Genomic DNA, 12,176 nt, shown 5'->3' with positions numbered 1-12,176 from the left:
CTATCTCAGATGGAGGCTACACATGCATCACAAGGGGCGGAAGCGCTGCTGGACAAGCTGCGCGAGTCCCGCCTGTCCTCTGACAAGCGACGCATCTCGCTCGAAGCCCTTCGACTCGCCTTGGAGCCAATTGTCGCCCCCATCTTTTCCACCACATCCGACAACGACGGAGCATCTATCTCTTTACTCATCAGAGCGATTCAGGATGGACCCAACGACGTGCGTCGCGTAGCGCTTCAGACAATCGCATCCGGCATCGACAAGGTCGAGACGCCACACATCTCACAAGCGACGAGTGATGAGCTAATGGCCGCGATCGAGGCGCTGCTGAAGAGCACGCTCAAGATTCAGAGCGGCAGATCGATCGGCACTCTTCGAGGTCGACCCCGCATCGATGTCTCGACCATCTCTACGTCGTCACTGCGGGCTGCAGCTGCGGCCCTCAAGGCTGTCCATAGCCTGTTGCGCATCGCACCTAGCGACAAACCCGCTGCGCGCGCGTCGGACACGAACAGTCTTCTGACCAGACTGACGGGTCTGCTCGATGTGGTGGTTCCATGCCTGTATGCTGGGCTGTCGCAAGCCGTGCCATCGAACGAAGCTGGATCGCGCGCTTCTAGTGGTCTCCGGTCCGGCGCTCTTTCCTGGATGGACCAGCCCCTACAGCCGCTGTCTGGCACCAAGGGAGGCAGCACCTCGGCCGCAGAGACAGACGGCGACACGGACCGCTTCAACGCCTCCTCGTCGGGTGAGGCAGATCGACGTAGCGACAAGAGCGAGAGCGAGCGCAGCGACTTCTCCGTCGCCAGCTCGCGCAGTGCCTCGCGGTCGCGCAAGGACGAGTCGCGACAGCAGGACGCCATGTGTAGGCTCATCCGGCAGAACGCGCTGCACTGCCTGGTGGAGCTGAATCAGCGCCATGCGAATGCGATCGTCGCTCGCTGGAGCGACTTGTTGCCAGACCAGCTTGCACAGCCTGCCGTGACCCCGCGCGCTGTGGGCAGTGGTGTGGTGTCTCGAAGAAGTGGTGTCGGCAGCTCGGCGGCATTCTCATTGTGCAGTTTGATCGCGGACGACCCGTCGACGTCGGTGCGGCTGGCGGCAGTGGCGGCGTTGGAGAGCGTGCTGGCGCATGGCACGCGGCAGCTCTCCATGGCTCAGGAACGTGCACAGCGCGCGCTGACATTCACGTCGCTCTCGTCGCAGCTCGCGGGCTGGATCGTCAATGTTCGGTCGTACGTGGTGCTGGCGCTTCAGCGTGCGGCTGCCGCACCGCGCACACCCGCCCGTGTGGAGGGCCAGGCAGACGGCATCGGGTCGTTGTACCCAACGGCGTTACTCACGGCGCTGTTGCGGCTCGCACGAACATTGGTAACCAGCACGGCTCGAGCTCGACTCGTCGTCAAAAACACGGCGGTGCTCACTGAGCCTGCTGCAGCCTTTGTGGCGCACAGCGATCCGGATGTGCAGGCGGCAGCAAAGCGGCTGGTGGCAGCCCTTGCTGCCACTCAAGATTCTTCCCCAGCGGCAAGTGCGATCCGGCGCCAATCCGGCGTGTCTGCATCTGCAGATGGCATTGCCGACGCTAGTGCTGAAGCTTCATCGCTCGACGTGACGCTGCTGCTCAGCCAGAGCGAGACGCTCACCAGCGCGCTGGCCGAACGTGCGCTGGACGCGCTCAATCAAGCCGGCGAGCCAAATTTGGCCATGTGGACGGCGCTCGTCAAGCGTCTGGCCGAGACTCCCTCGCCGGTCTTGACTCGTGCGACATGCTTGCGCCTCGGCGTTGTCTGGCGACGCATCAGCTCGATGCCGCGCTCGGGGGATCAGCAATGCAGCCTTCTCGCAAGTGCGGCTGACCTTTTGCGTACACTCTCACGACACACGGCGCTGGATGTGGATACGGCCGATGGCATTCTATCGTACGTGCATACATGTTCGCGCGATCCGGACGAGGCGGTTCGCGCCGCCGCCGTGCGCGTGCTCGGCATCGTCATCCTCCCGCCCGACGCCTCCAACGCTGGCGATGTGGCTGTGGCGCAAGTCGCGCGTTTACTGCACAATGTGCTGTGGGGCGAAGGAGGAAGCGAGCGGGGGCTACTGCACGATGCATCGGGATTGGTGCGGCAACGTGCCAGCTGGGCGCTTGCCAACTCGGTCGAGGCGCGTTTGCGCGATCGCACCCGCCTCGGCGACAGTCAATGGGCGGATTTGGCGCGGTACTGTGTGGCTGCGGGGCGAGACATGGAGGGCGTGGCTGTCTCTGCATGCCGTACTTCAGGTAGTCTGCTTGCTATGCTACCGCCCACCGCGAGCGAGAACGATTTGCTGGCGGGCGAGTTGGTCGACCAGCTGTGCCGCGTGCTGGGAGCGGGCGGGAAGCCGCCCAAATCGCGCTGGAACGCTGCGTCGGCGCTCAGCCGTGCGCTTTCCTCGAACGCTATTGTGCTGCGTGTGCTCGCACCAAGCGAAAAGCTCGATAGGGTCACCGAGCTGTTGTACCTCTCGCTCGACGCCAAGGTCTTCAAGATCCGCGTGAGCGCCGCGCACGCCCTCCTCTCCCTCGTCGGACCGGACGACAGCCCGCGGCTGGAGGTTCTTGGCACGCAGCGATGCGGTCGTATCGAAAGCATAGCACGTGCACGGCTGACGCAGCTGACCGCCAGCCCTGCATCGCAGACGAAGGAAGCCGGCCTGTATACCGAGGAGCTCCAACGTCTTCTTGAGCGCCTCGTCGCGCGGCTTTCGACCAACACCCACTAATCTGAATGCTCTTTCTAACCGTTGTGTTGGTTGCGCAGCGTTTGGACGGACGACCAAGTTGGCTGCTGCTTCGGCGCGGGCTGAGCGCGCGTGAGGATGGGTTGGGCCTCTTCGTCGCTCGCATCGTAGTCGCGCGCACACGCCGAGCAGGGACAGGCGATGCATCGGCACGACTCGCGACAGGTCTGCAGGCAGCCATCGACACAGATGCCCGCCACTTCGGCGCACATCGTCGCCAAGCCGATAAGAGGCTCGATGAGAATGCCAATGCAGTGCTCCATGGTTGCAGGAGTAAGCTGGGAACAGCGATAGGTGGGTGAGACGGAGAGGACGGTGGCGCAAGGTGGTCGGAGAAGCTGCTGCCGAAACCTGGAGCGGCGTGGACCCTGCACCCAACCCCACGTCGACTTTGTTTCCAGCGGAAGCCGGACGGTCACCTTTTTGGAGCCTCCTTTTTTGAGAATTTTGGTTGATCATTTTTCTTTTCTTTTTGTGAGCGCGACGGTGAGCTGGCAGCGGTGGGCCAAATTTAGAGCTTTTTGCAGCCGAGCTTTTTGGTGCGCGCGGTGACCGTCGGCCAAATACCCCGCAGCGAACCCTGTTCGGACCCTTGTCTCCCGCTCGCCATCTCTGCGCCTCTGCGTCTGATCACCATCACCACCATCTTCCCTCACCATGATGTCCGGCATGCGTACCGCCTTGCTCCTGGCGCTTGTGGCACTGGCATTGGTTGGGGCACAGACGATCTCGCAGCCGCAACCCTCGCTGCCTGTCGAGAGCTATAGTGACGATCCGTTGGTCACGTCGGCAGCGCAGTGCACTCTGCGTTCGATCCTGGCGACTGAATCCGCACCGCATGCGATTGGACCACTCACAATCCAGCCGGGCTGTATGAGCGCCACGATGCAACCGCATGCTACGAGTTCGGTCAACGGTCAAACTCTGCCATCTTCCGGAATCGCGACCATCTTTGGATCAACCACGTCACTGGCGAGTCAAACCCAGACACAAGCTTCGCAAACAAGCATGTCGAGTGCAACGAGCGCAACAGGTGCGACGAGTGCAGCACCTCCCCAGAGCTCGGCTTCGGGTGGCGCGCAGACCAATGCGGCACCCAGGAATGGCTGGGTGCAGAATCAGAATATCGCAGTCGTCCTCTTGACCACGTTCGCCCTGCTCGCTGGCGTCACCTACTTCCTCGACGAACTCCTCACCCTCCTCGTGTAGCTCTTGGCTTTGTTTTCTTGGAATGGAATCTGATTGTTTTTCGTCTCGTGTGTGCGGTGGAGCGACGGAAGACTGTCGGCATGGAAGATTACCGCCCACTCAGCCCGTGCAGGCGACAGCGACTCGTGCTCCGCGCCTTCATTTCGCATCGCGCCACCTGAATCTGCATGCATAGTCGGCACGTCGCACGTGCATCGGCTTCATCTGGCTCGGCGGGACACAGGCATTTGACAGACTGCACGCAATGCGGGCGGTTCCAGCTAAATGAAATGAATGCGATGGACGGCTGCATGACAGCAAATTAAGCGGAAACATTAAAAAGCGTGTTTGGACATGCCCCGGATCTTGGGTCCCCATTTGTAGAGCAGGAATGGTACTGGCACCATGACGAGCGCAACAAAGCCCAGCAGTGTCGAGGCCCATCGAGGGTTAAGTGCCTCGAACATTTGGGTGGCGAACAATGGAAATCCGAATCCGGCAGCGGAACGACAGACGGTGTTGGCGGCGAGCGCCGAGGCAGCATTTGCCAAGTATACGTCGATGAGGTAGTTGAAGACGCCGAGGAAGCAGAAGAGCACGCCGAAGCCGATCAAGCTGCCGGCCATCATCGGCGACCAGAAGCTGATGGACGGATACGAGGTCCAGCCGAACCAGAAGAAGGCGATCACCAGACACGGTCCGGCGAGCATGATCGGGTACAGACGCTCCTCGGGAGGCACGCGGTTCACGCCCTCCTCCTTGAGCTTGTCGGCAAGGCGTGCGTACTTGGGGTTGAAGTAGGCGACGTAGAGCGCCACGGCCGCACAACCACCAAGGAAGAACGGAACGAACATGACGCCCGAAATTCCGGCGTTGAAGCCATGGCCGACGGAGAAGACGATAGGGAATGCCTCGAAGAGCAGATAGACCACTCCATACACGAAAGACAAGTAGAAAGTCATGACGAGGAGCATGGGCTCTTGTCCCAGCATGATGAAAGGCTTGAGGAGGGTCTTGTTGAGGCGATCCTTCCATTCGATCGAGACGAGCTCGATGGGCGCCTTGTAGCGCTCGTCGTTGGTCTCCTTGCGGATCCTGCGCGCCTTCTTGAGCAGGATGATGGGTGCGTACGTCTCGGGCAGCGTAAAGATGACGAGCACGAGGCAGACACCCGAGAAGATGGTGCAGACCCAAAAGAGCCACCTCCACGACGTGCCGCTGACGGCGATGAAGCCCGACACGATGGGTCCGAGCGCAGGACCGGCAAAGGGAGCGAGCGAGAAGAGCGAAAGTGCAATGCCTCGGGTCTTGGCGTCCCACAGATCCGCAATCACACCACCCGAGTTGGTAAGCGGCGAAGCGGCGAAAGTTCCAGCAAGGAATCGGAAGACGAGGATGGAGCCGGTGTTCTTGGAGAGCGCACAGCCGATGTTGAAGCAGGTGTAGACAAGCATGGCGCCGATGAACACGGGTCGACGGCCGTACTGCTCGGACAGAGGGCCCCAGAGCAAGGGACCAAGACAGTATCCTGCAACAAAGATGGAGAGACTGAGGACAGCCACCTCGCGGCCGAATCCGAATTGCGCCTCGAGCTGCGGGATGACGCCCGAGGGTGCGGACGAGGTGAAGGTCGAGTTGAGAACAAGCAGACCGGCGAGCATGGTGAGGTACCATCGGTAGGTGCGCGTCCAGGTGAATGGGTTCTCGCTGTCGTTCTCGCCCTCCCAGTGGACGATCACGACGTCCTTGCCGGCCTGCGACTGGAATCGCTCGAGGTGGTTCTCGGTCTCTGCGCGTTCCAGGTCACCACCGAAGGGATGTGTTGTGTCGAGGTTCTCGCTGCGGTCGCGACGCGAGAAGGTACGCGTCGGCCGTGTCGCCGCCGGATCGGCGCCATCGGCGGGAATGTAGTTGGGAGCGGTCTGAGGAGCAAAGCCGACAGATGCGGTGGTCTTGGGTGCGGGCCTTGTCTCTTCCTTTTCGGACATGGAGTTGTCGGCATGGCCGACTGCGGTGGCACCATCGCCAGCGCTGGATGAAAGCTTCTTTTCGAGATCCTGAGATTGTGCCAACGAGGGCGTCGCCGACGAAGCGGGCTCCGTCATTTGATGGGACGACATGGCAGGCGAGACGTCTATGGAAGGATGGGCGGAGATGGGTATGTGACGGAGGTGAAACGATGACGAACAAGTAAGCCCGTCGTATATATGGATGCGTTTCTCAGGCCCGAGGGAAATCTTCGTGATTGAAGGCTTGCGGGCCATTCCACCCGCGCGCTCGGTTGCGTGTGCCGGTCTGTGTGTACCCGAGCACAGGGCCCAACACGCGCCGCGCCGCTCCACAAGAGGGAAAAAAAACACAAAAAAGCAAAAAGAACAGCACCTGCAAACCCGCAAACGAACTCCACCAACAAACCACGGATGCACGCGCTGACATGCATCGCCTCGGAGGAATTCCACCAGTGGCGCCGTGGCTAAAATCCGAGTCGCCATGTGCCTCTCAGAGAGCCTGGATGGTTTCCGCGGAGAAGCTGACCGCCTCAAGAGAACTGCCTATTGTGATTGGCAGCCACTCTATTCCATTCGTCAGAGACGCCAGGGCTTATTGTACTGAAGCATGCGAGCCTCAAGAGAAACGCTGCTCATCCATGAATGATGACCGCGCCCCCGAATGAATGCTGATCCTCAGCGCAACCTAGAGAAGCGCTTGTGGCACCACCCAACCCGATCCGGTTGATTGATTTTTTTTTTTTTTTTTCTTTTTTTCTTTTTTTCTTTTTTTTTTTGCCTTGACGGGAAATGCAGAAATTCAGCGCTCCGACAGCCTCGAGTTGTCGCGCCTGCCTGCTGCCGTCTGTCGCAGCACAACAAATGTCGTCATGTTTTTGGCCCGCCTTCTCTTGCGCAACCCTCCACCTGGGCCGATACTCCAAAAGTCAAATCTTCATACGCCGGACAGGGACAGTGAAGCGTGCTGACATCCCGAGCCGTACGCCCACCTACAAAGGCCCTGCACTCCAATTCGGACGTCGGACTACACGACAATCGATAACAACGAAAACCATCTAGTGCCAGGTCCGCGGCTCTACCAGCTCGGGCATTGGGCGAACGATGCACACCACGCACGCACAGAGGGTCTGTTCTGTCAGGATTGATTTGAAGGAGGCCAAAAGTGGCATGCACCGTCGCTCGCCCCCCTGCAGGACTGCAGCCGTGGGTTCGGAAATTTTGACCGCCTTTTCCGACCAGCACGCCTGCGTGCTCGGGCGAAAGACGAGGTCAAAGGGAGAAACGCCACCGGACCCTGTCCTAGTCGTCAGCAGCTCGTAGTCCGCGGACTTTGAAGTTCTTCCACCTCGCAGCCCAAAATTTTGTGCCTCGCAAACAATGCATTCCGACATTCTCTCCCGGACTCCGCGAGTAGCCGGTCACTTTCTGAGAACGGCAAACTCGGCGGCGGCATCCTCTGTAGGCATCACTCGGATCAATTTCGCAGGTCCAGCATTCCAGCACGTGGCCGTCTCGAGACAGACTCGGTCCAAGCGGGCTGTCCACCATTGGAGCGGGAGTCTCGACTGCATTCTCGGAGAATTTGGCTGCGCAAGTCGGGCCGAAGTTTCGGACCCTTGCGCCGTTGTTTGCTTTGCTCGAATCCTGACACGTCGAGGCTGTGCCCTTCCCAGACGCCGCGCCTACATGGTGCGCGCAAATGCTCCAAAGGCCTGTACTGTTTCGCGCAGTCGGACGCGGCGCCATTGTGCGCGGCTCGACTGTAGCAAAAGCAAGGCGGATCGCATCCACACACGCACGCGGCGCAGCAAAGCCAAACGGGAGGTCGAATCCCAGCGTCAGAGGTGATGATTCATGGAGCCGGACGCTCAAGACTTGACGACCAGCAGCACCTCGGGAAAAGTGCCTGCTGCAGGGTCCCACCGCTTGAGCGTGACTCGCATGGGCGTGTGCATGTCGACAGCCCGTGCCGACTCGACCGCAGTTGGACTCACAGGCTGTGTTGTTGCGTGTGCTGACTGCGAGCTCGTTTGGTCGGGCTCGTCCCGTCCGGCTGTTCCGAAGCATCGCTCGACGAGCCACACTCGGTTGCGGAAGCCAATCTGGCGCAGTCCGTTTCCCGACGCCCCCTGCTTATCGGCAGGATTGCCGACGTGCTGAGTTCGGCGCTCCCGATTGGCATCGGTGCACACCTGCGCGATCCACTGGATCTCGCTCTCGCCCAGGCTCGTTTCCGACGACGCCGACGCCAGCACATGCAGCGTCTCGAGACGCGGAAGCTGGCACAGCAACGCCGCAAGCCGAGGCAGATCGTCTTCCCAAATCTGAACCACCAGATCCTCGACGTTGCGGCAGTGCTGCGCAATCACCCCGAGCTGGTCGAGCGAGATGCCGATGCCATGCAGACGCAGCTTGATGAGCTGGCCGCCTCGACTGCCTACGAGCCTGGTGAGGAACCATGTCGGGAGCAACGGCAGATTGCTCGGCGGGGCGGTATTTTTGGGCGCGCCGTATCGAACACTGCCTTCGGGAGGCGGTCCCGAGAATCGACGGATCCAGTCGCTCGACGTGCGCATTCCCGCGGAGCTCGACCCCTCGACACGGTCCGGCCGTGTGGCATGCACATATTCGCCATCGTCGTCGTAGTCGGAATCGTCGTCGTCGAGCTCATCCAGATCCACCAGCCCGTCGTCGCCCTCGTGACCACCGTCCATGGCGGGACGAGAGCCGGATCCGGCATAGTGGGTCAGCTCTCGCAGACCGTCGGCTTTCTCGACGAGCGTGGCGAAATCGGCGTAGAACTCGTGCAGCGATGCCGCCGACAGCGATCGCGAGCCAGACGAGGACGCGGAGCGCGGGTACGTGAGCGATAGCAGACGCAGCGACGAGGCGTACGGATGCAGAAGGCTCACGTCTTGCGCCTGGATATTGAGGCCTTCCATAGCCAGATCCCGGACGCCTTCGCCGCCTTGCGCTGCGCTGCGCAGAACCGCCTCTATCCCCCGCCCCGTCACCGCCCTGCATCCCGCTAGTGACAGCCGCCGCAGATATCGGAGGTGCGGAGCTATCGCCATGAGCAGCGCGTCGGTCAAGTGCGGCGAATGCTGGCACAGTATACTCAAACTGCGCAAGCCTGTTGGCCGTCCATGGTCGTCGTCTCTGACGCTGAGACCGGCCAGGTCCGAGGCGAGTGTGCTCGAGCTGCCGTTCGAGATGCCCTGGATCAGTTTTGCGGCGACATCAACGAGCCCACGCAGCGTCGACTTCTCGGGCAGCATGAAGCTGAGACTTTCGATGCTGAGAGGGATATGCTTGACCAGCGCCTGCGTGGTCCACAGCCGGGCGTCACCTGCCAGCTCCAGCCTGCGCAGCTTTGGCGACGAGCCGAGCAGCGTCGGCATGAGTCGATCGTTGAGACTGCCCGTCCTCGTCCAAACGAGCTCTTCCAGATTGACCGCATGCTTGAATGTAGTCTCGATGTCGATCTCCAGCCGCTCGAGTCGCTCCGCGTCGAGGCCAAATGGAAACACACGCAACTCGACCACCTTGACGAGCCGGCACAGCTGCGGGCGACTGCCGAGGCAGGCGAATACGAGCTTAAGCCGCGTCTGGTCGCGCAGAAAGAGCCGCTCGTAGAGAAGAGGCGTTGCGATCTCGTGGAAGAGACGGCAGACGAGCGCGCATGCTGCCAGGTCGCGCACGCGGTGTTGGAGATGCGACAGAATGGGCTCCAGCAGGTCCAACGGCAGCGCGCCAAGCAGCCCCAGGCTGCCCGCATGCGAGCCCATCAGCCACAGCGTTGTCCGAGGGAATCAAAACGGCGGCCTGCACCCGTTCCCTCGCTGTAGCTTTCCTTGAGGTAGTAATCCAGATGATATGGTGAGGAAGTAAAGAGGCAGAATCAATTTTGAGGCCGACACAAAGCTGAGCCCATGGTCCGCGCACTCACAGCCATGTGGAGGTTTTGCATGCCCGTGCCCTTGCTCTCGACCACCAACCTTCCCCACTTCTCGGACCTCACACAAAGCCCATTCGAATGCGATCCAAAGATTCTGGGAAGAAGACTTTGATTCAGGTTGCTGTGTCTACAAAGGTGCTGCTATCTACGCTACAGACGACGCATGTTGTACTCGGCCACCGCCTCGCTGATGGCGGCCATGGCCTGGCTCACGTCTGCCTCGCGCTTGTCCTGCGCAGAGAGCAGGTTGAGCGACTCGTTCTTGGGCGCGGGGAAGGGCGAGCTGTCGACGCCGCACTTGGTGCCCTTGTGGGGCACGGTGCCATTGACAAAGTAGGCGCCGATGATCTTGTCCATGCACTTGGACGGTTGCGACATGCTGCAGTGTCCGTATCCGGCGCGGCGCACCGACACCGCCGAGCCGAACCTGTGCGCCATCATGTCGGCGAAGCGACCGGGCGTGACGGGGTCAAAGTCGTTGCCGAGCGTCAGGATGGGGAACGAGGTGTTGCTGTCAAAGTGGCCACGGTGTCGCTCGTTGGAGCGGATCTTCCACGATCCCAGGCACTTGATGCCCTGGTCTGCGAAAAACTGGCCGAACAGCGGCGAGTCTTCCTCGAGCACGCGGATGTGCTTCTTGGCACGCTCGATACCCCACGGCTTGTCGCGCGGGTCGTGCAGGCCGTCGCCGCACGCGATGGCCGCGTTGGCCTCTTCCGACTCGGGCACGATGGGGATGTGGTACGTCGTGTCGCCGTAGGCATTGACAAAGGCGGTGCCGTCGCCGTTCATGACGTCGTTGAGCATGTCGGCCAGCTTGGGCCAGCCGGCGGGCTTGTAGAGCGACGTAAAGACCGTCTCGAGCACCATGCTGAACGTCAGCAGCTGCGGCACCTCGGCAGTGACGACGGGCATGGGGTGGTACTTGAGGTGCTCGAGCAGCTCGTCGAACTTGTGCTGCAGCTTCTTGGCGCTGCTAGCCTGCGAAGCGAGGGCGCACGCCTTGGGGCCTGCCTTGACGCATTCCTTGAAGAAGCCGTCCCAGCCGCCGTCGGTGTCCTTGAGGTTAGTGCTCCACAGGCCCTGGTAGTAGTTGGGCACGTCGACGACGCCGTCGATGATGAGACGGTTGACGTCGTCGGGGAACATGTCGGCAAACGTGGAGCCGAGCACAGTGCCGTAGCTGAAGCCCCAGTAGTTGATCTTTTCGTCGCCAAAGAAGCGGTGGAGGAGCTGCATGTCGCGCGCGACGGCGGTGGTGCCGACGTACTTGCCCTGCTCCGAGACAAACGGATCGGCGCTGCACAGCTCGCTCAGCAGCTGGGTGCTGGCGATCTCGGAGCCGACCTCGCTGTCGAGCGCACCCGGATGCGAGTAGAGCGCGCCGAACGAGCCGCTCTCGATGCGGTGCACAAAGCTCTTCTCGGTGTTGTTCCAGCAGTCCATGCGCGGGAAGGTGCGACCAACACCACGCGGGTCAAACGAGACAAGGTTGTACCTGCCCTGCATGACCGTGTCAAAGTTGGCGGCGAGCAGCTCGTTGTTCTTGGCGGCGTTCTTGCGCGCGAGAAACTCGAAGCCCGAGCCTCCGGGACCACCGGGGTTGGTGAGCAGCGAGCCCAGCACCTGGTCCTTGGGGGTGGCGCCAGCACCGGCCGGGTAGAAGATGACGGCGATCGAGGCGTTGCGGCTGTCATCGTCGGCGTTGGTCCAGTCGAGCGGGGCCTTCATGCGGCCACACTGGAGAGGAGCGGGGTAGCGCTTGTCATCGTTGCAGTCGAACCAGACGACTTCGCCTCGTGCAGCCTGGGAAAAGTCGGTCTCGTTCTCTGGCTTCAGACCCGCGCCAAAGTGGGGCGCAGAGTGTTGGCAAGGCTGGCGGAAGCGGTGCGAGAGGCGACCAAGAGCATCGGAGCCAGCGGGCGAGTTCAGCCAAAAGTAGGTCACCAGGAAGAGTCCGACGGCGACCCAACGATGGAGAGGAGTGGGCTTGCGCTGACGCTTGCCCTCATTGGCGGCGTTTTGGAGATTGGGAGCCGGCAGCGACGATTCGATCGCGTTGTAGCGATTCTCGATCGCCTGCTTCTCGTATGCCGCCATGGTGAAATGCTGTGCCAGGCGGGGTCGGAGATGGTGTGGATGAAGGGAGGACAGGTGCTGGCCTTGGACTCGTCAAGGGTGCACGACCCTGTTGCACGGCCCCGGCGGCACAGACCTTTCTGGTGCAGGCTGTGCTCAGG

General features: G+C 61.3%; 6 protein-coding genes across 6 annotated transcripts; 2 read left to right on the top strand and 4 right to left on the bottom strand.

Moving 5' to 3' along the window:
* Positions 1-9: 9 nt before the first annotated feature.
* On the top strand, positions 10-2,763 carry PAN0_003d2078 (uncharacterized protein; the record flags this gene model as incomplete). Its single annotated transcript, XM_014803032.1, has 1 exon — positions 10-2,763. One exon carries the CDS (start codon positions 10-12, stop codon positions 2,761-2,763), a length of 2,754 nt encoding a protein of 917 aa, XP_014658518.1.
* Positions 2,764-2,777: 14 nt separating this feature from the next.
* Positions 2,778-3,044, bottom strand: PAN0_003c2077 (uncharacterized protein; the record flags this gene model as incomplete). Its single annotated transcript, XM_014803031.1, has 1 exon — positions 2,778-3,044. One exon carries the CDS (start codon positions 3,042-3,044, stop codon positions 2,778-2,780), a length of 267 nt encoding a protein of 88 aa, XP_014658517.1.
* A 394-nt stretch (positions 3,045-3,438) lies between these two features.
* PAN0_003d2076 (uncharacterized protein) lies at positions 3,439-3,990 on the top strand (the record flags this gene model as incomplete). The annotated part of the gene is made up of 1 exon (XM_014803030.1): positions 3,439-3,990. One exon carries the CDS (start codon positions 3,439-3,441, stop codon positions 3,988-3,990), a length of 552 nt encoding a protein of 183 aa, XP_014658516.1.
* A 314-nt stretch (positions 3,991-4,304) lies between these two features.
* PAN0_003c2075 (MFS general substrate transporter) lies at positions 4,305-6,089 on the bottom strand (the record flags this gene model as incomplete). Its single annotated transcript, XM_014803029.1, has 1 exon — positions 4,305-6,089. The coding sequence occupies one exon, from the start codon at positions 6,087-6,089 to the stop codon at positions 4,305-4,307; it is 1,785 nt and encodes a 594-aa protein (XP_014658515.1).
* A 1,757-nt stretch (positions 6,090-7,846) lies between these two features.
* Positions 7,847-9,766, bottom strand: PAN0_003c2074 (uncharacterized protein; the record flags this gene model as incomplete). The annotated part of the gene is made up of 1 exon (XM_014803028.1): positions 7,847-9,766. One exon carries the CDS (start codon positions 9,764-9,766, stop codon positions 7,847-7,849), a length of 1,920 nt encoding a protein of 639 aa, XP_014658514.1.
* A 320-nt stretch (positions 9,767-10,086) lies between these two features.
* On the bottom strand, positions 10,087-12,036 carry PAN0_003c2073 (alpha/beta-hydrolase; the record flags this gene model as incomplete). Its single annotated transcript, XM_014803027.1, has 1 exon — positions 10,087-12,036. One exon carries the CDS (start codon positions 12,034-12,036, stop codon positions 10,087-10,089), a length of 1,950 nt encoding a protein of 649 aa, XP_014658513.1.
* Positions 12,037-12,176: the final 140 nt, after the last annotated feature.

Source organism: Moesziomyces antarcticus (genome assembly GCF_000747765.1).
Source record: "Moesziomyces antarcticus DNA, scaffold: scaffold_v10003, strain JCM 10317, whole genome shotgun sequence".
In the NCBI taxonomy this organism is placed as follows: Eukaryota; Fungi; Basidiomycota; class Ustilaginomycetes; order Ustilaginales; family Ustilaginaceae; genus Moesziomyces; species Moesziomyces antarcticus.
This window is presented reverse-complemented; position numbering and strand designations above follow the sequence as displayed.